This window comes from Cetorhinus maximus, chromosome 14, assembly GCF_964194155.1.
Source record: "Cetorhinus maximus chromosome 14, sCetMax3.hap1.1, whole genome shotgun sequence".
Taxonomy (NCBI): domain Eukaryota; kingdom Metazoa; phylum Chordata; class Chondrichthyes; order Lamniformes; family Cetorhinidae; genus Cetorhinus; species Cetorhinus maximus.
Window position 1 is genome coordinate 70,454,394 of NC_135892.1, and position 27,891 is coordinate 70,482,284.

Genomic DNA, 27,891 nt, shown 5'->3' on the forward strand with positions numbered 1-27,891 from the left:
GTCCAGAGCAAACTCACATTGGCACATTAGCTGCTTGTCGTCTCTGTGGGTTCCTCTCAGGGTGCTCTGGGTGATGGCAGCAGCTCCTCCGCCCCTCTGCCAGTGACCACAGCATCTGATGAGGCTGCGGCGACTGGGAGATGCCAGGTGTGGAACTGGCCACTCTCTCCCAGGTGAGGCCAGCACTGGCTCCACTGGCCGGAGGACGACTGTCAAGATCATCAAGGCCAACAGTTCAGCAAAGTCAGCAGGCTGCCCCCAATGCTGGTGCCAGCGAGGATGGAGCACCAAGACGTAGCACTCAGAAACTTAAGTTTAAGGCACCAAGAACACAAGAGGGACTGGTCATGGGTGATCTTCTGTTGTGCAATGTTTTGTTTATTTTATCTGGTCTGGGGTTGAAGATCAGAGAAGGTTCTGTTAATTTGTTTTGACTGTCAACATGAGAAAAATTTTCTTTTGTCGTAATGGCCTGAGTAGGCTTCACCTTTTTTATTTAAGGTGGTGCAGGGTATGCCAGTATGTAATGCTAGACGTGGGTGGTTTGAAACTTTATTGCACAGGCACTGTGTGGACTTTGGGGCCCAAGGAAAAGATCATTTCAGACATCCAGGATGGAGGCGGCAGCCGTGGCATGAGGTGGTAGTGCTTATTTGGCAGCCTAGCTGAAGGAGCATTGGATCAAGATATCCCTGGTGTCCCTGCCTCCTTCGAGGTTAGAGGTCTCAGCATTCTCCTCACTGTGTTCCTCTTCTGACTCACTACGGGATTCATCAGCTGTGGCCGGTGCAACTGCGTCAAGATCCTCTTCTTTGCCAGTGCCAGATTGTGGAGAGTGCAGCATGCGACCACTATCAATGGGGGGTATTATAGTGCTCCCCCTAAACAGTCCAGGCATCGGAAGCAAATCTTCAGAAGACCTATGATCCTCTCTATCACTGCCCTTGTGGAGGCATAACTCCTGTTAAACCACTTCTCTGCCTCTGTTCTTGCGTGGCGGAGAGGCGTCATAAGCCACTTTTTCAAGGGATAGCACCCAGCAGCCATCCATCCTTTTGGGCTGGAGCATTGACCAGCCTCGACACTTGGGAGTGTCTCAGGCTGTATGCGTCATGGGAGCTGCCAGGGTACCTTGCACAATATGCATCCTATGGTCACATACCATCTGCACGTTCATGGAGTAGAATCCCTTTCTGTTGACGAAGGCACCCGGCTGACCCACTGGTGCCTTGATGGCCACGTGTGCAGTCGACTGCATCCTAGATGCGGGGGAACCCAGCAATCACTGCAAAGTCCCTGGCTTGCTCAGCCTGGCTGGCCTCGTGGGTAAGGAAATGAATGTCAATACCCACCTGAACAGAGCTTCATTCACCAGCTTGACGCAACTATGGACAGCTGATTGGGAGACTCCACACAAGTACCCCATTGACCCCTGGAAAGAGCCCGATGCATAGAGGTTGAGGGCCACTGTGACATTCAGAGCCACTGGCATGGGGTGCCCACCCACGCAGTCAGAGGTGATTTCAGGCCCAATCATCTGACTGATGGAGGTCACCATCTCCCTTGAGAGGCGGAGCCTTCTTTGGCACTGCACCTCGGACATATTGAGGTAGCTGCATCGCTGGCTGTAAAACCTGGCAGTAGGATAGTGGAGTCTTCTGCGGCCCCTTCCGCCTTGGACTCCCTGCTGGCCCTGCGCCCCTTCTGCCTGCGCTTCTCCTCCCACCGGTCACTCCTCCGGAAGCTGCATAGGGAGATCTGGCCTCCTCTCCCTTCTGTCCCTCTCTTCCTCCTCAGAGGAGGTGCCACCAGTGGAGACCACAATCCCCATTACCAGGGCAAGGGGAGGCTGTCTGATACCTGGAAGGGTCCACATTGTCTGAATTCTCCGGGGTCCTTGGAGACACCAAGGAGCCCTGAAATGAAGCCTGGAAATGCTATCAATGAAGCCCTGAACAGAGATGAAGCTGCTAATTACCAAGTCACCAGCAGCAAACTGCCTACACATCTCCTTACTCACACTGACAATGCTGCTGACCCTTTTTATCCCTCCCGTGGATGAGGTTTTTGAAATTGTCAGCTGGCCACCTGCTCGTTTTGCCCATGCGACTAGCGCAAAATTGCATGGGCAACGAAAAATCGGCATCAATTGACTTTTTAATGGTCTTAATTGGCCCCTTAATTAAGGGCAGGCACAGCTCTGGCACCCACGTGCGCTTGCCGAGTGAAATATCACACGAGTGCACGATGACGTCAGGACGCTCACCCGACGTCATCACACGCTATTTTACGCTCGAGCATGTCGGGCGTGCACCCGCACACCGAGCGAAAAATTCTGCCCCTAAAGTAGTCTGTTGCCTAGTTGGTTTCTCAATATATTGTTCTAGAAAACTGTTTCAAATGCATTTCATGAACTTGTCCATCAAACTACATTTTATACAATATTTTCCATTTTTAAATTGTGAAATATATTGTAAGTAAAAAGCACTGCAATTTTGAACCTTTAAAAATTATTTGTAATGAGACAAGCAGAATTATACTAAAGAGATTATATTTTAAAATATGCATTAAATCACTGGTGCAGTTAATTGATACTCCAAGGTGCTGCAAACCAAGGGTGTTAAGGAAGGAATTTTTGCCCACAACTCCCCACTTGATAAAATTCCAATTTTGGCAATGCTATTCAAGCAAAAGGAAGTGTGGAGAGTATAAATTAGATCCATCGACATTATAGTATCAACAGGAATAGATAGGAAAGAGGGCAGCAATATGGCAATGCAAAGAAGTTGGGAGGCATTTCTGACATTAGGGCAGAGAAGGGTTTAACCCAAACCAATAAAAATAGAATGCTGGGAGTAGGGGTAAAAATCTCCTTCATCCATTCCAGTGGACATATCTGTAGGAGCAACGTGGGGATCAAACTCCTTCTGCTGGCCCAATCACTAGTGTTACGACAGAACCCTGTGAATAGGCAGCCATTTAGTATAGAACAATACAATAGTTTCCTTGATGAATGCGAGAGAAGAGAAACTGGTTTCAAAAATAAAATGATCACTATTTGGATTAGATGGTGGAAAGACATTATCCTAACAAAAGCAGTTCTGCTGAAAAATTCTTCGAGAAGAAATTCTTCTTGCTGGAACTAATAACAACCAGCTTTAGCACTGGTCTTGAATTCTACATAACTAGAAACACCTTCTAGTGTTAGTATGATGATTTTGTTGATTTTACTATAGAAGTCTGGGCACAGAACCGTCTATCATTAAAGTATGGGAAGGTGTTACTTTGTTACCTGACTGTGGTGAATTATCGTTGACAGACTATTTAACTGAAGCCCAATAGCCAATTCAGGCTTTATCTCATGGCCACATGTCAGCATATCCAGCACCACTTGGTGGGTAGTATTCAAGAGAAGCACTTTCATGGTCTTCCTCTCTTTACCCCAAAGCCATTACATCTAACTCTGCACAGACACTTTCCTTATCTGTATGGCTCACTTATTGAATGAATAAACTCAATGGGCAGGATATTGAGTTCAGCTTGCTGACGCATAAAATGACTCGGGATGACATCGGGCGGAACTCCCAACGTCACCCCGTGTCATTTCAATTTTCAGGTCGGTGGGGGCGCAGCCGAATCAGCTGTGCATCCGCCAACCTGTCAACGGCCAATTGAGGCCATTTAAAAACTAACTGAAGTAGTTAAAGGACCTGCTCATCCAACCTTAAGGTTGGTGGGCAGGCAGGGAGCCCTGGCGGGCTTCAGAAAAAGCATGAAACCTCATCCACGGGCAGGATGAGGTTTCATGTAGGTTTTCAAAAATTTAATAAGAGTTGGATTAAAAGTGATGGACATGTCCCAACTCATGTGACATTGTCACATGAGGGGACATGTCAGGGAAATTTTATTTGTCTATATTTCACATTTTTGAATTTGGTGCCGATCTCCCTGAGGCAGCACTTAGCTTCAGGGAGATGAGTGTGCTCTTTCACACGCATGCACAAAAGGGCGCACTCTCGGCTTAGGGAATCCACCCCCCCCCACCTTCCCCCTCCCCGCCCCGCCACCCCTCCACCCACACAGGGAGCGCATAGCGCTTCCTGGTGGACATCACGCTCGGCAGGCCTTAACTGGCTCACCCACGTAAAATGGCTGCGTGCCCCCAATCGGGGATGTCGATCAGAGGCGCGCCCACATGCGCCTGCTCCTGAACTTGCCCCCCTCCCCCCCGACGATGGGAAAATTCTTCCCAATGAGTATTATGGGTAGCTTATGTGTTTCTTTTTAAAAAGGAGGAAGCTTTGCCTTTATCATCTCTCACTGAAATTACTGAATTATGCCCTGTCAAAGAACTGTCTAAAACACTCAAATTAGTTAATGCTGAAGGATATCATCAGTTCATACAAGGTCTGGACACCTCCTTTAAATATTATACGTTAGTGAAGGTAACAGACTATTGCAGGCCTTCTGCTACAACCAATGAGATCAGATTTCTTCTTACTACTTGATCAATGGTCCTTGAACCATTTAATTCAGTGTTATCCAATAGGAATTGCTGACAAGTCATGTGTGGCCACATCAGTTTAGCCGCATGCACTAATTTTAGTAGAAAATGGCATACATACACTCACGCAATGCGCCACATCTAGATTCCCAATTAGCCACATGATGGTCGTGGATGATGTATGGAATAACACTGATCTAAATGACAAATAATTAAAATGAATTTGAAAGCGGATATTATTATAACCATATAATATTATAATCATCCTATTTAATCATATATTCTCGTGGAACAATCACATTGTCAATTGATTGGATGCAGACAGGATAATTGAGCATAATTTGCCAAATATGAAAATCTGGTAGTCAGGTGGATATTAATAATCTATGATCCAAAGAACTACAAGGTCTTTTCCAACTCATCAGAAATCAACATTCTTCCCTCGAGCAATACTGCCCAGCAGATTAATTGCTTATTCATCTCATGACAGTTTGTGGGACCTCAAGTGTACAAAATGACAGTTGCATTTACCAATTTAGCAGAAGTAAATCATTTAATGTGAAGTGATTCAGAAAATTTCAAACATACATGAAAATGTCTTGTAAATTTGGGCCCATTTTCAGCTTTGGGCCTCATCGAAATGCTGCCGGAGAGTTAAAGGTGTCAAACTCTACTTTGGCTGAGCACTCTTGCTCCTCTGGCTCCACAAAAATTTAAACAAAATATCCTTCAGTTGTATTTTGAATGGTCACCTCAAAAAACAATTGGTTAAGTTGTCAAATGCCTCATATAATTGGGCAGATGGGCCTGCTGGTCACATATTTACAAGCCCCCTCAAAATGACATCAGAAGTGCCTTGGGAATCAACATGACAACCAACCCCATCCCCACCCAATTTTTAAACTCCACTCACCCCTATTTTTCTGTGTGTCAACATTTGCAAATACCCCCATGGTAAGGCACTAAACAACTGTGTTTTTTAAGTATGTTCCCACTAACAAATTAATAGCACAGCTGTATATTCAGAGAATTGACTAAAACACATTCTTTTCACTTTTATGAAGAGTAAAATTCATAACAACCAAGGGGAACTGCTCAGCAAGAACAGTACTCACCAATATTAACATGATCATTGGTGCTACCTATTTCTGGAGGACTAACCAATCGAGGAGACTGTTCTCTCAAAGCCTTCTTGAAGGATAAACTTATGGGCCAGAATTTTCCCGTCAGCAAGTTGGGGACAGGGCCCGCTCGCTGATGCAAAAATGAGGAGGGAACCCCCAACGTCATCCCAGTCCATTTAAATCTTTAGGAAGGCGGGTGGACAGCGAAATTAGCTGTCCGCCCGCCAACCTGTCAATGGCCAATTGAGGCCATTGACACGATAATTAAGACAATTAAAGACCCTGCCTGTCCAACCTTAAGGTTGGCAGGCAGGCCAGGAGCCCCAGCGGGCTTCTGAAAAAACATGAAACCTCATCCACTGGCGGGATGAGGTTTCATATCTGTTTTTAGAAACTTTAATAAAGTTTCTGTGCTTCTTATTAAGATGTCCCATCTCGTGTGACATTGTCACATGAGGGGGGACATGTTAATTTTTTTATTTTTCTATTTTTAAAGTTTTTTTAGACTGTCAGTAATCTCCCTGAGACCGCACTTAGTCTCAGGGAGATGCGCGCTCTTTCGCGCGCATGCGTGAAAGAGCACACTTTGACAGTTGGGGAATCCCTCCCCCCCACACAGGAAGCGCATAGCACTTTCCATTGGGCAGCCCGCTGGGCGGGCCTTAATTTGCCCACCCATTCAAAATGGCGGCATGCCCCGTTTTTGCAGTGGAGGTTGGCTGCCCGCCCGCCACCGAGCCGGTGGGGCCCGCCCACCAAGGGTGAAATTCTGCCCATGAAGTGATTAAATAGATCAAGTTTCTGGATGATTGTGCTGGTTTATTTGGTTATATCAGGGATTTAGCCAAAGGGGCAGCATAACATGCATAGAATACGGACTCAAAACATGAACATCGTGTCTCTCTCCACAGATATTACCAGACTTGCTGCCTTTTTCCAGCATTTTCTGTTTTTATTTCAGATTTCCAGCATCTACACTATTTTACTTTTGTAACACACACCTAGTTCTAGTGGAGATTGCTTCATGCTTGTAAACGTGAGATAAGGAGAATTAATAGGGGTTTGTTGGAATAGAGCTTCTAGGTGATTGTGCTGCTTTTATTTGGTGCAGTTCACCCAAAATCAGTGCAAAAGCTGCTATATAAATTTAAGTTGTTATTTCTAAATAAAGAACATTAAAATTTGAAGCTCATCCTCATCTCCTGTCATACATAAAGGTGATAAGCTGGTACTCAGTGTGATATTAACGTGGCACCAGTAGGATTACAACTACCCTGTTGATGCCGCACTAGTCTCACACACAGAAATTCAGATACAAAGACTTACGGATTGTCTCTCTCATGCCTGTAACGTGTTCACTTTTACAATGAGAATCAAGAAAACCATGGTTGTGAGTCAGGGTGTCACATTTCTGTCCTTCGTCACTCTAAATAACACCCTGCTGGAAGTGGCTAGCAAATTCTGCTACCTTGGGTCCACGATGACAGACAATCTGTCTCTTGATGCAGAACTTGATACTTGTATAGGGGTAGTAGCTACCACCTTTGGCTGACTCATAAAACGTGCATGGAATAACATCAAGCTGACTCTTAGGACCAAGGCGCTGGTTTATGAGACCTGTGCTCTTAGCATTTTGTTGTGTGGCTGTGAAACATGGACAACTTTACAGCTACCAAGAAAGGAAGCTCAATAACTTTCATCTTTGCCATTTGTGATTCATTCTGGGCATCTCATGGAAGATCAAAACCACGAAAGTCCTCTGAAAGGCAAATGTCCCAAGTATATTAGCACTCATCAAGCAGTGGCAACTTCGCTGGCTCGGGCAGGTTCACAGGATGGAAGACTGACATCTACCCAAGGACTTTATGTATGGTGAGGTAGCTGGAGCCCTAGAGTCAGTAGGGCACCAAAGCTCCAGTTCAAGGAAGCTTGCAAGCATGATATGAGGATTCTAAACATTTATTTTCGCATCTGGACGACATTAGCCGACAACAGAAGGGAACAGCAGAATCACTTTTGGCCCGAAGTGTGCCACCAGGACTATTGGTGGCTACAACAGCTTGGCAACAGGCACCAACACCAAAAACAACAACCCTCAATGCCACCTGATAACCACTTCATATGCAGAACTGAAATATCAAAGCAAAAATGCTGCTACCTGCAATGAGTCCCAAGTTATGTATGGCTGGAAGTCTCCACAAGCAATCTCGATTTAACATTTTGAGATACGCATCTGAGAGATTAGTTGCTTATGCACTTCCAGAAATTACAATTGAGAAAGTATCTTCTGTTCCTGCCAGAGGCACAGCTTCTGAAAAACTAAAATTTAGGAGGGTGATGAATGTGTTAAAGAATGAAGAGTGTGTGGTTTTAGGTTGGGGTTTTGGGTTTTCAGAAAATTGAGAATTAGGAATGTGTTTCCCTAACAGGAGTGAAACAGATTACAATTGGACTTTGGAGCACCTCTTTTAAAATATGTTGTGATGTTATTAAATCCCAGCTTTAGGAATGAGAGGTAGAGAGAGGATATAGATCACTGCTCTCCCCACAAGGTGTGATGACTGCTCCTGAGATGCCTTCTTTCCGATACATTTTCTTTTTCTTTACTATTTTTCCCTTGCTGGTTCTTGCAACACCATATTGTAGATCATAGTAAAACAGCACTTACATTGCTAAGAGCAAAGCAAAATACTGGAGATACTGGAAATCTGAAACAAACACAGAACATGCTGGAAGTGCTCAGCAGGTCAGGGAGCATCTGTGGAGAGAGGAAAATAGTGATACCAGACTTTGATGCCATTGTAAAGATGTAAAGAGGGGTGACCAACTGCTTTCTTCACATTAAGCCAAGAGGGTGCGAAAAAGGGTAGATTTGTTTTTGTTATTGTATGTGATGCATTGTTATGATGCTATTATTATAATAAAGATTCTATGCTTATTTGTATCAAATTTATAATTATGATAATTTGTTTCTTAAGCATCTATGGCCAGCATCCCCATACCATTTCCATACCTAGACGTGACCTTCCAGCCAATAAGTTTGTCCATCCCTGCACGATAGGTTTATCATCTGTATAGCAAATTGCTAATAAACCAAATCAAAATTTAACTGCCCATATACAAGTAAATGTTTCTGCAAACTAGTCCAACAAACAAGTTCAACTCTAGGTTGGATTTTCATGCCTTAGTATACAACATTATTGGATAATATAATTTGGCATCTGCAGAAGAACTGAATGTGTTAACTCAGTGGAAACTTGTAGAAGAGATAAGACTAGAACAGTAACACCTCACAACCCAAGAATTTCACATACTGCTCTGCTAAACTTAATGCCAAATTCTTCCAAGATTTTCATCCACATAAGGGCCTCCACACAAATGCTTCTTTTAAACTCCTGCGCAGCACTCATGATTGTGTTGACATCCAGTTATAGATTTTAAGTTTACAGTCTGGCAGCAGGAGAAATTCTTGAGATGTTTAGCTATCTTTAACTGGAGCCCTTCTTGATTTTCTCTCATCAGGATCAGAACAGTGTCTTGCATAATAGGGCCTAAAGAAGGGACTAAGAGAGAACAGCATAATGTTCAGAAGTAATTCTGTTTTTCATTAAGCAGCTCAGAACCAAAGAAAATAAGTTAATAATGCTTTTGCCCTAATCTTACAATTTTGTGAAAACTTCTTTACCAGTAATAATTAAACTAGTTTTTAAAACTGTAATCTTTGTAAGGATATGCATACAATTTTCCAATCAAAATAGATCTCACATCACTACTACGAAAAGTAAGAATTGACAGGCATCTCTAGCAAATAGGAGACTATGTATTTAACATGCACAGCAGTTGTATTAAGCTTAGAAACGCAGCAGACATATATTAAATGCAAACGTGAGAGAGTTCAAGAAAAGTGGTAGGAGTGTGCAATCTTCAAAATTTTTTTTTGGCAATGCCCTTTAATTTATCAGTGGTCTGGATTATCCAACAAGATGTTCTATGCCTTGACCTTTAATTGGATCTGGTATTGAGCATCAAGTTGTCCTTTCACAGTAGTTAGCTTAAAAGAAAACTGGAAGTACCATCTAAATTAAAGGCTGAATAAGAGAATATTAATGGTATACTGGATGTATATTTCCCAAATTTCTCTCCAGTAAGAAGCTAGTTCGGCTAATCCAGGGAATTTACATTCTCAGCGGGAATCACTTTGATCTACTCACCGCCAAACCCCTCCCTCCCCCCCACCCCCACATTATAATACCATGTATGGAAGATTCATCTCAAGAAATTAATTAAAAGGAATGGTCTGCAAGGGATGAAACATGGCTCATTCATTCCAGATATAGTGGGCTTTTTAACTGAGCGTGCCTTCCACAACACCTTGCTTATTTTGAATCTTGAATTAATGATACTTGCAAGGTGTGAAGAATAACGCAGACTACAAATTATTATTAATAACGTTCTGTGGAATGTATTACTTTATTAGAAGAGTATACTGCTGAGCTTTCAGCTAATTAGTGGAAGCCCTCCTGTTGTATAATCCATTCGTGAGTGCTGCATTACTGGGCTGAGCAGAAACCCACTGTGTTTTGTGAGCAGAATTCAAACAAGGGAAGAAAAATATGGCGTACTTTCCTCCCTCCTGCAAATAATTCTCCCGGGTTCATCAAAATTCTACCTTCATACCTCCATAAACGAATCTTTTAAAATATTCTGATGCCTCCAACCATCCTTGAGCTGTTTCTACAGGCATACTCTAGTCCCTTTAGTCGACATGGTAGCACAGTAACTGGATGCCAGTCATTCACAACAGTAATTCGGATGCAAGTTGGTGACAATGGGAGAGCAAGATTAAGACCATACATTTTTTTTTACAGCAGTGGAAATAACAAGTCCTCTTGTTTCGGAATTCAGAGATTCCTGTAGATTAGAAATTTTACTAAACAATTGCTTTTGACTTAGTTAACAAAACAGACAACGTTTAACTATTTTCTTCAAGTTTGTTGAAAGCAGTTTGTGTTGGTAACAAGCAAATTCCTTTCTGAAATATTTTCCACTATGATTAGGAATCTAGAACTGACAGAACAATCTTGCTCTTCAAGGGGCGCACTTGAGACAGGAAGGAGGCTTGGGTGTTGGGAGGGAATGATTATGGTGTGTTTAAATATAAGTTGGAGGAGAGAATGTACATTCAGTGTAAAATATTCCACCTAGTAAGAAAGATTAAAAATTGCTTCTTGGGTCTCTGCCAAGGGGGCATAACCTGACTTATGCCCACAGAAAGGCTGCCTCTTGAAACATCGGGGAGAATTTTCTCCTCATCGGGGGAGGGCTGAGTGGGAGCGGATGCGGACGGCTACATGCTGCCATTTTACATGGGCAGGCCAATTAAGGCCTGTCCAGGGCATGCGCACCTGGAAGCACTGAGCGCTCCCTGTGAGTTTAATTTCATTTTGAAAGATTAAATTAAAGAGAAAAAAAATTATGGATATGTCCCCTCATGTGACAGTGTCACATGACCTGGGACATGTCAATGAATTTTAATGAAAAAATGTATTTGATTTATAAATCCTTCATGAAACCTCATCCCGCCAGTGGATGAGATTTCATGGTAAATGTGAAGGCCGCCTGGGCTCTTCGCCCGCCCGCCAAGCTTAAGATTGGACGGCAGCTCCATTAATTATTTTAATTAGTTTTTAAATGGCCTTAATAGACCTTTGACAGTTTGCCAGGCACATAGCCGACTCCAGTGTGCACCCCCCGAACTGAAGATCGGAATGACGTGCGGTGACATCAGGACGCATGCCCGACGTCACCGTGCATTAATTTATGTGTCGGCGCATGGGGCCTGCCCCCGCTCGCCAACCAAAAGATTCAGGCCATTGTTATTCTGGGTCCTCCTAACTGGGTGAAATACTTGCAGATTAATTTTGAGGGTATGGATAACTGTGTAACCTATTAAAATCTACATCTTCTTTAAAGATTGGAAAAATTAACTTATTGTATCAAAATAACATTTTTAAGGGAAAATTTCCTCTTCTTCAGCTAACATAAGTTAATGCTGGAGAATGGAATATTTTCAGTTTAAAGCAACCAGTGTCAAGCACTTAATACAGGCAGAATACAGGTTAATGCAAAGCTCCATCTGCTCTTCCTACACAGTGCCTCATTCTCAGGACAGCAGCCACCACTGCAAGAGTGTGACATTTTTCAAAACAAAAACAAAAATACCTGGAAAAACTCAGCAGGTCTGACAGCATTTGCGGAGAGGAACACAGTTAACGTTTCGAGTCCGTATAAGAGTCATGTGGACTCGAAACATTAACTGTGTTCCTCTCCGCAGATGCTGTCAGACCTGCTGAGTTTTTCCAGGTATTTTTGTTTTTGTTTTGGATTTCCAGTATCCGCAGTTTTTTGCTTTTAGTGTGACATTTTTCAGTTTCCCATCAGTCAGCAGCACAGTTCTATTGGGCCTCCCATATGGAAAGCACTGTATTCTCAGGCATTGGTGATTAAATTTAGATAGGAGCACGTGGGTTTGTTGTCCCAGATGTGTGTGTTTCTCTGGGTGATTGCCTACTAATGTCTATGGTTTCAGACCAGTCGGGCAACCTCAGTTCTTCCTCTTGATCTTCCCTTCAAAGTGAAGGGGAATATGACAAGAAAAGGACATCTTTGCCACAAAGTAATGCTGCCAGATTCCAAAATTAAAGGCATCAGCTTCAGCTTTCTCCTAGTTTTGAATTTGATAAAGTTACAGATCTAATAACTTAATCAAAAACGCTTCTCAGAATTTTATCAAAACGGCCACTTTGCAGCACTTCTATTTTCCTACCCCTACTAGCAACATTATTTCTTTATTGCACATTGCTTTTGATGGAAGAAAACAGTGTTTCACATCAGACACTCATAACATGACTATTCACACTCTTAAGTATTGTTTACTGCAAGCGCTGCAGAACTCCAATGTCAGGAGGAATAGTAAATGCAAGGCCACTCCACCAGATTTACCGCCTCACTCTCCAAACGCCTGAAGGAAAACCTAACATGATGTGCCTGAGTTGCAATGATTTAGCAAAGTATTGGCATAGGATGATTAATAAATGGATGCAGCATTGCATTTATTAGCAGTCAAGTTAAATGACTCACAAACCAACACAATGTGATGGTAGCTGTCTCTACACTAACTTTGGAATAAATCTGTTTTCTTAAGCTAAAAATGTTAACCTTTTGACACAAGAGGCACAAAAGGAACACTGTGGGTCTTTCATTGAAAGACATAGCAGACTGTGTTCTGATAAGATTGGAATTTAAAAATTTTCTTTCCATGAAAACCTCTAAGTTACTGAACAATGAGCATTCAATTCAGCTGTACACAATTCAATATACACTCAAAGTTTTTTTGATTTAGAACAAATTCCATTGTCCTGATGAGAGCCATTTATGAGTTTTTTGAATTTACTGTTTCCATGTACCTCCATCAGACATCCCAAAATATATTTTGAAATGCTCTTCCCTCCATAATTACCATATTTTTTTTGAGGGGGGGGGGGTGGTTTCATTGAGAAAATAATAGTTGCTGTATATTCATTATTTAAAAATATATGTTTAACTGTTTTGGTGCCAGTCAGAGAGATACAAACCCTGCTGAGTTTTAGGGCATTCCAGGAAAGCCATTGGCTTGCACTTTTGTAAATTTCCTAACACACATAACAGAAATATTTAAATAAATGTGTTTCTGGTGTTGTAAAATCCCCTATCCATAGCCAGAAAATGCCCTGGATACTGAAACACTGGAAACACATAACTATGTGGAAAGTGAGGATAGTCAAGGAACAGTTGTGAAACAAGCACTGTCACTTTTATAAAGCCACTAAGCATCCTGCCAGAAATATGTCGGCAGCAGAGACTACATTCCACTGGCTGTTCTATGATTCATTGCTCTGAGACCAGTTTCATTTGAAACTCCTGACCAGCTTACAAATAATTGTCAGCTTTGATGGTATGGTTCAGCTTGAGCCATGCAATATGCTACTACCTTTCCAGCATCCTCATTGTAGAAACAGATTAGCAGCTTGGATTTGAGTGGTAAAAGGAAATAATTACAACTTCTTGTTTCATATGGGAAGTGGGGAAACAATCTAACTAGCATGAAACCGGTTTGTGTCCAAAGAACCACATAATTAGTATGTCAGATTGTCACTTAATATCTCCAACACAGGCTCAGCATCACTTTTTTTCTCATGTCTGTGAAACCACTTGGGCTGCTTTTCTATATTAATGGTGCCATATAAATGCAAGTTGTTGTTGATGCTGTTGAATAGAATTAGGAGCCAATTTGGAAGACCGATTAGGATTTCATGCTTGGACAAATATCCACTCGAAACTGGTTGATTGTGCATGGATGATTCATCCTAGCAATTGAGAGAAATGTCTTCTTCTGCACAAGAATCACAGGTTGCAAGGCAGCATGAGTTTACCGAATCATTTTCACTCCATTTGCGCTGATTTTAGAGCTTCTCCCAAGATTAAAGGAATTGGAGAAAGGAAAAAAATGTTTCCAGAAGAGGGTAAAGCTTTTCTGCTCAAGGACTGTCAATGAGCCAAAGTACAAAAGCACAATGATAACTATCCAGAGGAATGCTAGCTTTACTTGCACCAAAACTTGAAGGGTCTTATCTGCCAATTATGGCACTACTCATAGACATTAACTTGGTTCCTGCATTCTTAGTTGGCAGGTGACGAGTTCAAGCCCCACTTCAGCATTTGAATACAAACTAAGCTGGCATAATGGACCTAGTTTTGTCCACTGAGGTAGGTTTTCCATTTCAGTTCAAACATCCCAGGCTGTCATCTAGAGAAATTAGAAATTATGTACTGTCATGGGTCAGGCTTTCAAATGAGTCATTAAACCATAGGAACAGGTAAATGGAGTCTTGGTTTAAGTTGTTGTTTTACACAATATGTCTGCTTTCTTTACCAATTTGAGTCACTGCATGTCAATTAATTTATACATGGAAGCATTTTGATGCATTTAAATGTGATAAAGGACTATTTAACTGTAATTCTTTTTCACACGTTTCTATTTTTCTGTTGCAGATAGAGCTGTTTCTAGGGCAGTTACCTGGGCAGGAACCATGAAAATAATAAGGACCATAGCAGCTACATTCACTGCAAAATGCCAGGTAGAGGAACTGATGAAACCAAAACATCTATTCAAAGTTTCCTTCAAATCTGCTGAGGGCACCTAACAGGAATGGTGACTTTCCTAAGGAGTTAGTATCCTCAGTATGCAAAATCCAAGTGCCTCAAGATAGTGAGGGAGACTCCAGCTATAGTATGCCAGAGAAAAACTGGGGCTACTCCCAGAATAACAGTACTCCTGTTGATAAATTTCACTAGGGGATATCATTCATAATATTTGTATTCTCAGAACAGGAGACTAACTGAATGAAGACTTGGAGTTTGGTGAGAGGGAAGTTTTGAGTGTTAATTTTGTTCTTAAATTTTGCTCTTAAAATTTAATTTAGTCTGTAATTAGCAGTAACTGGAAAGTACTGTGTAAGCAAGCTAAGTTATTTCTTTCTTGCAGTTTAGACAGGGTAAACTCACTCTCAGCTGTAGTAGCTGAGTAGTTAATTAGCTAGCTGGTTGAATCTAGTTACTGTAGCCCCAGCTCAGCTTACTATAAATTCAGGGTTCTTTAGGGCAGCCTTGACTAACTGAGTAAAGACTTGGAGTTTGGAGAGAGGGGAGAAGGAGTTGTTTGTTTCCTCTTTCTAACCCCACAGAAGTTGGTTCTTGCTCTACTACAGGGAAAGAAACTAACTGTTTGATATCTGGTAAGTAGGTAGGTTCTATTCTATCCCTAAGGTTTAAGATAGTACACAATTTGGTGGTTAAATTAATAAAATATATATAATAAAGCAACATAAATAAGTGATTAATATAATTAAGCAATTATTTAAAACACATTAAAGATGGCAGGACAGGTGTCAAGGCTGCAGCATGTGGGATCTCCTTGACAACATTGTGATCCAGGGCAAACATGTCTGCAGTAAGTGTTTGTGGTTTGAGGAACTTCAGCTCAGGAGTTGTTGAGCTGCAGACTTTGTGACATATCAGGCAGAGGGAAAGTTACCTGGATACTTTATACCAGGAGGCAGTCACATCATTTAGGATAGGGTCCTCTGATTTGGTCAGTGGCTAGGAACAGAGGGTGTGACTGCAAGTGAGGCTGGTAAAGGGACCCAAAGAGCAGGAGAGCAGGAGTGTGAGCCTCTGCAATTGTCCAACAGGTATGAGGTTCTCTCAGCTTGTTTGGATCAGGATGGGGGCTGCAGGATGGATGAGCAAATGGACCATGGCACCGTGGTACAGGAAGCCATTCAAGTGGGGGGAACAAAAGGGAATGTAGTGGTCGTAGGGGACAGTATAGTAAGGGACATTGACACTGTTCTCTGTAGCAAAGAGCGAGAGTCCAGGCCGCTTTGGTGCCTGCCTGATGCCAGGGTTCGGGACACCTGCTCAGGGTTGGAGAGGAACTTGTAGGGGGTGGAGGGGATCCAGTGGTCGTGGTCCATGTAGGTACCAAGGATATAAGCAGGGTGAGGAAGGAGGCTCTGCATAGTCAGTGTGATGAGCTGGGCACCAAATTAAGAAACAGAACCTCAAAAGGTAATCATTTCTGGATTATTACCTGAGTCATGCGCAAATTGGCATAGGGCAAAAAGATTAGAGAAATGCATATGCGGCTCAAAGGCTGGTGTGGGAGAAGTGTGTTCTGATTTGTGGGGCACTGGCACCATTATTGGGGAAAGTGGGATCTGTACCATTGGGACGGTATACACCTTAACAGTGCTGGGGCTGGTGTCCTCATGAGCTGCCTAACTAGGGAAGAAGAGAGGGTTTTAAACTAAATAGTGGAGGCAAGGGATCAAATTTGGGAAGATGTGGTAAACCAAAGTGTAAGAATAAGGCAAGGAAGATATTAGTATGGGAAATGAGAAACAGACTGTGATAGGAAGGCACAGAGAGTACAAGTCTAAGAGTAAATCAGCAGATAAGGCTAGACGCTACAAAAATAATAAAAGGACAAAAGTAGAGGTTCTGTATCTAAATGCACATAACTTTCAAAACAAAACAGATGAACTGATAGTGCAAATAGAAATAAATAAATACGATTGGAGACATGGCTACAGGGTGACAGATTGGGACCTGAGTATTGAAGGGTGTGCGATATGTAGGAAGGACAGGAAGTTAGGAAAAGGTGGAGGAGCTCTGTTAATTAATGATGGTATTAGCACATTCGAGAGGGATGACCAAGTTCAGGAAATCAGGATGTAGAAGCGGTTTGGGTTGAGATGAGGAATAATAAAGGCAAGAAGTCACTTGTGGGAGTGGTGACAGGCCCTCTTGTTCTAACTACGCAGTAGGACTGAGTATAAAAGAACAGCTTGCCAGAAAGGTACAGCAATAATCATGGGGGATTTTAATCTATAGATTGGAAAAATCAGATGGGCAGAGGTAGCGTGGATGAGGAGTTCATAGAATGTTTTCAGGGTAGTTTCTTAGAACAGCACGCTCTGGAACCAACCACAGAGCAGGTTAGACTAGACCTGGTACTGAGCAATGAGATAGGGTTAATTGATAACCTCCTAGTGAAGGCAGCCCTAGGTAGCAGTGGTCATAATATGATTCAATTTTACATTCATTTGAGGGAGAAACGAGGGCGTCCAAGACTAGTATTTTAAACTTAAATAAGGGCAATTATGAGGACATAAAAGCAGAGCCAGCTAAAGTGAACTGGCAAATGAGGTTAAGGGATATGTCAAAAAAGTTCAGTGGCAGACATTTAATGGGATATTTCAGGATACACAGAATATATACATTCCAATGAGAGAAAAATTCCAAGGGGAGGGCCCACCATCTGTGGTTAACTAAAAAAAGTTAAAGACAGTATCAAACTTAAAGCAAAAGCATATAGTTACACAAAGGTCAGAAAATTTGAAAGAATATAAGGAACAGCAAAGAATGACAAAAAGATTAATGAGGGAAAAATTGGAATATGAGAGAAAGCTAGTTAGTAATAAACAGATGGATAGTAAGAGTTTCTATAGATATTTAAGTAAGAAAGTGTTAACAAAGTGAGCGTTGGTCCTATAGAGAGTGCATCTGGGGAATTGATCATGGAAAATAGGGAGATGGTGGATGAATTAAACAGGTATTTTGCTTTGGTCTTCACTATAGTGGACTTAAGTAACATCCCAGAATTAGCTGTAAATCAGGAAATGGAAGGGAGGGAGGAACTCAGAAAATTACAATCACCAGGGAAGGAGTATTGAGCAAATTGTCTGGGCTACAGGCTGAAAAATCCCCAGTTCCAGTTGGATTCCACCCAAAGGTCTTGAAAGAAGTGGCTAGTGAAATACTGATGCACTGGTTTTAAGTTTCCAAAATTCCCTAGATTCAGGTAAGGTTCCATTAGATTGGAAAATAGCAAATATAACTCCTTTATTCAAAAAGGGGAGACAGAAAGTGGGAAACTATAGGCCAGTTTGCCTAACATCTGTCATAGGGAAAATGTTAGAAGCTGTTATTAAAGACATTATTAGCAGGGCACTTAAAAAATTCAAGGCAATTAGGCAGAGTCAACATGGTTTTGTAAAAGGAAAATCATGTTTAACCAATTTATTGGAATTCTTTGCAGGAGTCATATGCTGTGGATAAAGGGGAACTGGTGGATATGCTGCACTTAGATTTCCAGAAGGCATTTGATAAAGTGCCACATCAGAGGTTACTGCGGAAAATAGAAGCTCATGGTGTAGGGGGTAACATATCGGCATGGATAGAAGATTGGCTAGATAAGAGGAAGCAGAGAGTTGGCATAAATGGGTCTTTTTCTGGTTGACAGGATGTGACGAGCGGTGTGCCACAATTTATATAAATGACTTGGATGAAGGGACTGAAGGAATGGATGCTAAATTTGCTGATGACACAAAGATAGGTAGGAAAGTAAATTGTGAGGAGGATGTAAGGAGGTTACAAAGTGACATAGGTTAAGTGAGTGGCACAGATCTGGCAAATGGAATATAATGTGGGAAAATGTGAAATAATTCATTTTGGCAGGAAGAATAAAAAAGCTTATTTTCTAAATGGAGAGAGATTGCAGAGCTCTGAGATACAGAGGGATCTGGGTGTCTTAGTGCATGAATCACAATAGGTTAGTATGCAGGTACAGCTGGTAATTAAGAAAGCTAATAGAATGTTATCATTTATTGTGAGGAGAATTGATTACAAAAGTAGGGAGGTTATGTTTCAGCTGTACAGGGCATTGGTGAGACCACGTCTCGAGTATTGTGTTCAGTACTGGTCTTCTTATTTAAAGAAAGATATAAATGTGTTAGAAGCAGTTCAGAGAAGGTTTTCTAGACTAATACCAGGAATGAGCAGGTTATCTTATGAGGAAAGGCTGGACAGGTTAAATGTGTATCCATTGGAGTTTAGAAGAGTAAGAGGTGACTTAATTGAAACCCTTAAGATCCTGAGGGGTCTTGACAGGGCGGATGTGGAGAAGGTGTTTCCTCTTGTGGGAGAATCTAGAAATAGATGTCACTGTTTAAAAATAAGGGGTCACTCATTTAAGACAGATGAGGAGAAATTCTTTGAGGGTTGAGAGTCTTTGGGACTCTCTTCCTCAAAAGGCAATGGAAGCAGAGTCTTTGAATATTTTTAAGGCAGGGCTAGGTAGATTCTTGATTAACAAAGGGGTGAAGGGTTATTGGGGATAGGCAGGAGTTTGGGGTTGAGGTTACATCCAGATCAGCCATGATCTTATTGAATGGTAGAGCAGGCTTGAGGGACCGAGTGGCGCACTACTCCTAATTTTTATGTTCGTACGATTAATGTATGGTTCAATTCCAGTTCTGTGTAGAGAATACAGGAAGAATGGAACCTTTGCCATGTATGGTCTTATAAGGAAAATACAATTAAAATTATTTTAAAAGAAAAGGAACTACTAGGTTAAGATAAATAAAAGTTAAGATTGGCCAAATTTTATTAGTCCTCTGGAGATGAGCTGGGAGGAAGGAGGGCCTGTAAAATGGTAGTGGAAGGGAGGGATGCCCGACATATTCCTGTCACCATGGAATATTCCAAGTGGGAATGGCAGCAGCACAGTTGTCTGCCAACTGGAAGCGGGTGGCCAATTAATTTAATTAAGTGGTCAATTAACTGTACTTTAAGCCCCACTGGTACTTTACTAGCATTGACAGGGATTCTCGCTGTGTGGGGACACTGCCAGGCAGCGATGGCCACCTCCAGGACTCTGACACCCCCATTAAATGCATCACTCTTCCAATTGCTGGGGCTTGCTTTGCCTGGCACTGGAACATTTTTAAAAATCTTTCAAGCCATTTGAGGACACATTAACATGAAGGTGCCCTCTCCCTCTCTGTGTAGCCTGAGCTGCAGCCATCTTTATCATGACATTGCTGAGGCTGGAGAGTTTCCGGCCTCCTGTTTGGACCTCAGCTTCGAGAGGCAAGCTGCCATCCTTAATTGGACAGCAGCCCTGTTTGCAGACTCTTAATTGGCTGGCGCCGGTATATTTGGCCTGGGGGTGTCCTGCTGTCCACCTGCCTGGGCTTGGAACCCACTTTTGGTCCCTGTGATGGGAATGTCCTCGACTCTCAAAATTCCAGCCTCTATAACACAATAGCTATAAATGGTCCTGTAAACATAATGTAGATGGAATATTTCTCAAACTTCAAAGACCATTACTTAAGATGAATTCAGAATCAATTCTAATTTCCTTGCTGGCCTATTAAGGAGTCTGCAGACAAACTATCCCATCAAAATGTTAAACATTCCACTCAAATCGGCACTTCTGATCAGTGACACAGAACAGTACTCTGTATCTGAAGAATTACCCAAGGCTAGTTCAAAATCAAATCTCTTGTTCATTATTTTAGGCTTTTAAGTGAGTTTCCTCTCATTACTCTGCTTGCTGAAGACATTAAATGAAATCTCTATGACAAGTGCCTTAGGTACTGACTTTAAAGGCAGTCAGAGTTGGTAATTAAAATATAAGCAGTGATGGAATTGCTTTTATTTATAATGAACAGTTCAGCTGGCAACTGATTTAGTTTGTTATGCCAATCACTGCAATCTTAACTTCATGAAGCAATGTTAAGACTACAAGCTCATTTTTAGAAGTAATGCAGAAGATCCCAGAACAGAGGAGTTACAAACTATCAGGGAAGACAGAACTGGCTGGGGTTCTTTTCTTTAGAAAATAGAAGGCTGAGGCGCAACCCAATGGATGTCTTTAAAATTGTGGCAGGATCTTGTTGGATAAACATGGAGAAAATGTTCCACTCCTGGGGAAAACCAACACCAGGGGCCCTATATATGATAGTCATGAATTAATCGAATGAGAAGTTTAGGAGAAACCTCTTTACTCATAAAGAGTGTGGAACTTACAACCACATGTAATAGGTGAGATGAATATCATAGAAGTATTTAAGGGAAGCTAAATGAAATGCATGTGGGAGAAGGGAATTAGAAGTTATGATTGAAAAGGCTAGATGAAGTAAGGTGGGAGAAGGCTTGTGAGAACTGTAAACATCGGCATACAACAGGTGGGCCAAAAGGCCTGTTTCAATGCTGTAAATGCTATGTAATTCTACGCAGCCTAATGGAATTTAACAAATTATTGAAATTATATGCAATTACATGCAGGCGCTTGAATTTCTTGGGAATCTCTATAAACGTTGCACATACAATTTTTAAATGAAAATAAAAGTCTTAAAAATTAAGTAACATATTTGAAATGTCTCTGCATTAGGGGTTTTAAAAGTTTGCTTAAACTAGTTTTGATGAGAAGAGACAGGAAAAGCACCAAGTAAATACACCAAGATGCATAAGAATTATGCACAGAAATGCTTTTTTCGCATACATCATAAATTGAATCATTGGAAACTTAAGCTCTTTTCCTCAACAATTTCACCTTATCTCCCTCCTTCAATGACACAATGGCACTCAATGACAGCCTACACCTTTCTCTTCATGTCACAACTTATTCTGCTTTTCCTAACCTCCTGGCTGCGCAATACCCAATCTTTCTTGTCCAACATCCTGTATGCAACAGTACTATAGAAATAGATACAGGTGATGTTGGTTGAATTGTACAGCAAATCATTCAGCATTCAAAAATGAGGGGGAAAAAAAGCTCTTTTCAGATGTGACTTTGCAACAGAACTGAAAAGATTTTCATCCAAAATCCCAATCTTTTGCTTTTCCCACCATTTTCTTTTTATCGCATCAATTGTATATTCTCATCTAGTGAAAATTTTGAAAGGAGATCAGAGTTCTCTTTCTGAAGACTATTTCCATGACAATCTACTACACAGTAAGAGAAAATGTTTGTTGGTTTTCTGTACCTTGTGACCTCTTGCTGTAGTTTTGAGACACTGGGTACGTAGAACATCACTCCAAAGAAAAGGAGAGGCTCATTAGCAAATTTGTCCAGTTGTTTTTTCAGAGCTTTTTCTAGCTCCACCCATCGTCCCTGTTGAGTCTTACTGAGGAACCAAAGTCCAAAATAATGTGTCTGGAGAAAGAAACAAAACTGAGTTATTTGACAGGCAAGTACATTCTGATATTCCTACAGCTCCAAGTATCAATAAACAGGAAATTAGGTGCCTCACAACATACGTTTTATTCCTGATCCTGTTTCATGAGAAAATGACTTTGTATTAACACTGTAATTTGAATTAAATATGCAAGAACACAAGAGGAAAATTTTTTACTGGAAAATGATTCTTTGGAACATTAAAGGGATTTTGTTAAGAGTAGATTGTATTCAAGGTTCCCTTTACTCTCCAAGAAACAGAATGATTTCCAATGCATGGCTAATAAGGGATTCATTCTTCATGCCTTGTTATTCAAACATCGGCAATTCTAAAAACAGAAACTGACTTCCTTCAGAAGTGTATAACTTTTCAGTTATCTCATGTTATTGAACTGTTGAGCAGAATTTCAAAGAAAATATAAATACAATTTTGTGGTATTCCTGTAACATCCTACTGCATTTTCATATACTTCTTAAACATTTCCACATTGTGCCAAATCTTGATATGGATTTGGCTGAGAGGTGGATTAATTATTCAGCGTGACCTACAGAACTAGTGCAACTTTAATAAATTATTACAGGAGCAGCTTCCTCTCTCCAAATTATCCTGACACTGTCAAAATGACGGAGTCACGTTCAACATTACTTCTTCAGCTTTTTTTAAAAAAGAGTTTTCAAATTGCACTGGTGCAAGGACAATTGAACACCAAGATATCATATTAATCAAAAGTTTTCATTCTTTTTGCACAGGAAAAAAAAGCCAGTGATCGCATTTCAATTTACTGTAAGTACATGCAGCCTCAATTTGCAGTTCCAGTTCTAGAGACCAGTGACTTGCAGGGATAAGACACAAACTAGAAGCTAAGGCAGAGATACAGTAGAATGCAAAATAGCAGTAATCTTAAAAAACAAAGCCTGCTTATTTTGATATAGATTTCAATATATAGGCCATTGAAATGGCCAAAGTAAAGCCAGAGTAACAAAATAAACAACAAATTGATGAATAAACTCATGGTACAAAAGCTACTACTTTAAAAATGAGCAATAAAATCAGTTTTGAAATCATAATCAAAGAAACAGGCTCCCATGAATCATTTTAACTTTTCTTTTCAGTAATAAAAACTTTCAGCAAGTAGCAGAAATCCTGATTTAACTGTCCAAAATTAACAAATCAACATCATTATCTACTTTTGTGTTTTTTTTTCAATAGAGCAAATCTAACAATTTGCAATCATATAACACCACTAACATAGAAAAAAATCTGTGATTCACAGGGGTGTGATCAGGCAAAGTTATACGCCGAGTGAAAGGAGGAGATATTCGGACTCTAAACGTTAACTGTGCTCCTCTCCACGGATGCTGCCGGACCTGCTGAGTTTTTCCAGGTGTTTTTGTTGTAGACTTTTCAGGTTGGCCTATATTTTGGTGGGCTTCAATTCTACAGTTTATCAATATTTTGATGGTTGTCTCATTACAAGATTGTGTCAAGGACACAGAGCTATCTATCCCCAGTCTCTCTGCTGTTAAAGAAGGGGCTGTCATCACTTAACATCTTTAATGCACTACAGTATCTCCTAGTTGTGTTTTTTTTTTGTTGTTTTCTACAGGAGTGAGCTATGCATGAATACAGGCACATGGAACTACTTTCATATTTGGAATTAGTGTTACCACTTCCTGACAATGTCAAGTCAAATGTAAACAACTCAACCATAGAAGTAAAACTTCTGAAGCTAAAAAATGGTGGTGCAGAAACATAAATGAAGTAAAAATTAATATTAAAAAACAAAGTATTTTTTAAAAAATCTACATACACTTGCAATCTACATGACTTGACGTCCTATTGTCACTTTTCTGTGACAACCTTTTCCCATTATTAATTCCTAAATCCACATTAACATGGATCTTCATACTGTTGGCAAACTTTCCCACTGTTGAGTCCCTGCAGCTTGTCTTCACTCCAATGACCAAGTGGTGGCACTGTAGGGGCTGTGTTCTGTATTTGGCTGCTAAATCTGTAGCTCCACTGCTGCTCTTCTGTATTTATCTCTGCTCTGCCAAAATCGGTCCACTTGAAACAAAGCGATTTTTTTAATATAAAAAAAGACCTGCTTTTCCTGATAACAGGAAGAGAGACCGTATGAGCAAATGTTACCAAGAGTAAGAGAGAAATAAAAAGGAGAAAGACCAGACCAGCACAAATCCAATCTTTTATCTTAATTATTCTTGTTTTATTCTGAGGTAAAGAGTGCCTGGCAATTTTATTTTCAAAACAATCAGTCCACCTTTCTGCAGGAAATATGCAGGATGAACAGCGACAGGCAGAGCTCGTTCTAAATCCCATCTCCTCATCCCCATTGGGCCTCAATTATATTCCAGGACCAATCTAGTAATCGTTTCCATAAGAGGAAGGAAGGCAAAGTGGTCATTTGATAGGCAAATAGACAAAACAAAAAGCCTTCAAATAATTACTCTCACTTCATTTCCATTAGGATTATTCCTGGCAATCTACAGTATATACCATGTTTTTTTTTAAATGGGAAAACCCACCGAGCTCTATGGCTGCTGAAAAGTATGGGTGCATGAACCAAGCAACATGTTGGATTTTCCTTCGAGGACACAATATTTTTAAAAATTAAGCCAAAAAACGACTGCTAAATAGTTTTAATATTTAGAAAATCTAGCTGTCGAGCCACTGTGCCTGCTTATTCTAGTGGGAAAGCCTCGAACTCCGATTAACTATATATAGTTTATTGTTCATTGGCGAGTTGGAAATAAGGCTTAAGATACTAAGAACATATGCACATAAGAACATTAGAAATAGAAGCAGGAATGGACCACGCAGTCCCATGACCCTGCTCTGTCATTCAATATGATCATGGGCTGATTTTCAGCCTCAATTCCACTTTCCCTCCCCCTCTCCATATCCCATGGGCAGAATCTTCTGGTTGGCGTGCGGGAGCAGCCCCCACATGCCGACACGTAAATTGACGCGTGGTGACGTTGGGTGTGCGTCCTGATGTCACCGCACATCATTCCAATCTTCAGTTCAGTGGGCGCACACTGGAATTGGCTGCGCGCCCGCCGAACTGTCAAAGGCCTATTAAGGCCATTTATCAACTAATTGAACTGATTGTCTGGGCTGTCCGTCCAACCTTTTAAGGTTGGCGGGCAGGCAATGAGCCCAAGCGGCCTCCGCATTTCTCATGAAGCCTCATCCACGAGCGGGATGAGGTTTCATGAAGGCTTTATAAATTAAATTAAAATTATTAAAATATATAAATATGTCCCAGCTTATGTGAGTGACACTGTCACATGAGGGGACATGTCTGAGTAATTTTTTTCTTTTTTGCCATGTTTTATTCTTAAAATGAATCTCTGAGGCAGCTCCTTGCCTCAGGGGGATTTCTGCGCTCTTTCGCTGAGCGCTTCCGGGTGCATGTCATGCTGGGCGGGCCTTAATTGGCCCGCCCACATAAAATGGCGGCGTGCAGCCGATCACAGGCGGTAATCAGCTGTGCGCCCACCCATGCCCAGCCCGCCTGACAGGGAGAAAATCCTCTCCCATGATTTACGAGAGATCAAAAATCTGTCCATCTCAGCCTTAAATGTATTCGACAACCGAGCTGTCACAACCCCACAACTCTGAGTGAAGTCATTTCCCCTCATCTCAGTCCCAAATTATCAGCCCCTTATCCTGAGACTATGTCCCCGTATTCTAGATTGACCAGCCAGGGGCAAAGAATCTCTCAATATTTACCCTGTCAAGCCCCTTCAGAATCTTGTATGTTTCACTTAGATCATCTTTCATTCTTCAAAACTCCAGAGAGTACAGGCCCAAATTCCTCAATCTCTCATCATAGGGCAACCATCTCATCCCAGGGAATAACCTAGTGGAACTTTGCTGTACTGACTTCAATGCAAGTGTATCCTTCCTTAACTATGGAGACCAAAACTGAGCACAGTACTCCAGATGTGGTCTCACCAAGGCCTTGTACATTTGTGGCATGTTTTCCTTATTCTCATACTCTCATCCCCTAATAAAGGCCAACATGTCATTTCCCCTCCTAATTGCTTGCTGTACCTGCATGCTAACTTTGTGTTCCTTGTAATAGTATATCCATGTCACTCTGAACATCAACATTTAAAAGTTTCACACCTTTTAAACAATATTCTTGTGACCAAAGTGAATAATCTCACACTTCCCAACATAATACACCATTTGCAACCTTGTTGCACATTCACTTAACCTGTGAATAAACAAAGGTAAATAATTAGCAGTTAGAGGTTGCCCATTACAAGATAAAAGCAAAATACTGCGGATGCTGGAAATCTGAAACAAAAACAAAAATAGCTGGAAAAACTCAGCAGGTCTGACAGCATCCTTGCAGAGAGGAAGACAGTTAACGTTTCGAGTCCAGATGCTGTCAGACCCATTACAAGAGTTTAAATTGCATTTTTTTTTAAAGATACCCCACCCTGGCTCCAAAGCAAAAATGCAGTGAATTATAGTCAGACAATAATTTACCATCTCTAGTTAAAGGCTAAAAAACAAAATAATACAGATCAGTGCTGAGGCCGTGGCTACTTACAATCTGTATTAATGACTTAGACAAGAGACCAAGAATATATCAAGGTTTGCTGACAATACAAAGTTAGGTGGGATGTAAGTTGTGAGGACACAAAGAAGTTGCTAAGAAATATAGGCAGAGTTCCATTAGTTCCTCACCTCTTATTCGTCCCTTGTTTACCCTCTTATTCTGGTATGTAATTTATAATGGTGAACTACAATTTGTTGATTCTAAAACTTATTTAAGATGTTTGTTGTAATCTTAGAATTTCTAACTGTGATTAAAATAAAAAAATTCTTGTTGAACCAGGTTCTGAACCTAAAATGCTAACTTTTCTATTCCCTCCTCAGATGCTGTCTGACCTCCTTTGTATTTTGAGCACTTAAACGTTTTTGTTTCAGATCTTTACCATCCATACTATTTTGCTTTTTAACCTTTAACTGGAGCTGGTAAATTATAGCCTGACTATAATTCACTGCATATTTGCTTTGTCCCAGGGTGAGAAGGGTGGAGTATCTCAAAGGAATGCAATTTAAACTCCTTGTAATGGACACCTCTAACTGCAAATTGTTTACTATCACTTACTGTTTTTTTCTTGGGAACAGGAACTGGGAACAAAACACTTTGCTAACTTAACCTTTTCTAGTAGGGAAACAGTACCTGTCAAATAGATTCAATAAAAAAAATTCCAGCCCTGCTCCTCCAGTAAGAGATGAACAATGGTGAAAATTTAAAGAAACATTGAATTAGGACTTTTGAGTGCTCCTATTATGCTAGGCTCTGCTCCACCTTTTAGGACACCCCCCAAGTTAGAGATAGGCCAGTTTGGTGTTGTAACTTCCTGTCCTACACCACCCCCTCCCTGATTTACCCAGCTTTCCTCACTGGTCCAAAAACCAGCCCTGTTTCTTTGCTGACAACATTCCTCTTTCAGCTGCCAGTTCTTCCCACCCATTTCCTGTTGCCACCTCCTCAGGCCTCTGGTAGAAAAATTATCATTGCTCTTTAATCAGCCTTCCCGGCCATGCTCAGAAATGCTTCCTCAAAAAACTATTGACCCTATTTCTTCCC

At 41.1% G+C, this 27,891-nt stretch overlaps 1 protein-coding gene across 3 annotated transcripts in view; it reads right to left on the bottom strand.

Annotated features, from left to right (window-relative positions):
* The window catches only part of LOC144689724 (tyrosine-protein phosphatase non-receptor type 14-like), a 283,673-nt gene that overhangs the window by 117,826 nt on the left and 137,956 nt on the right, over positions 1 to 27,891 (bottom strand). For all 3 annotated transcript variants that reach the window (XM_078557065.1, XM_078557062.1, XM_078557063.1), the window contains one exon: positions 22,062 to 22,231. In XM_078557065.1, coding sequence (XP_078413191.1) covers positions 22,062 to 22,108 — 47 coding nt within the window. In that variant the 5' untranslated portion in view covers positions 22,109 to 22,231. The remainder of the gene's footprint in view (positions 1 to 22,061; positions 22,232 to 27,891) is intronic.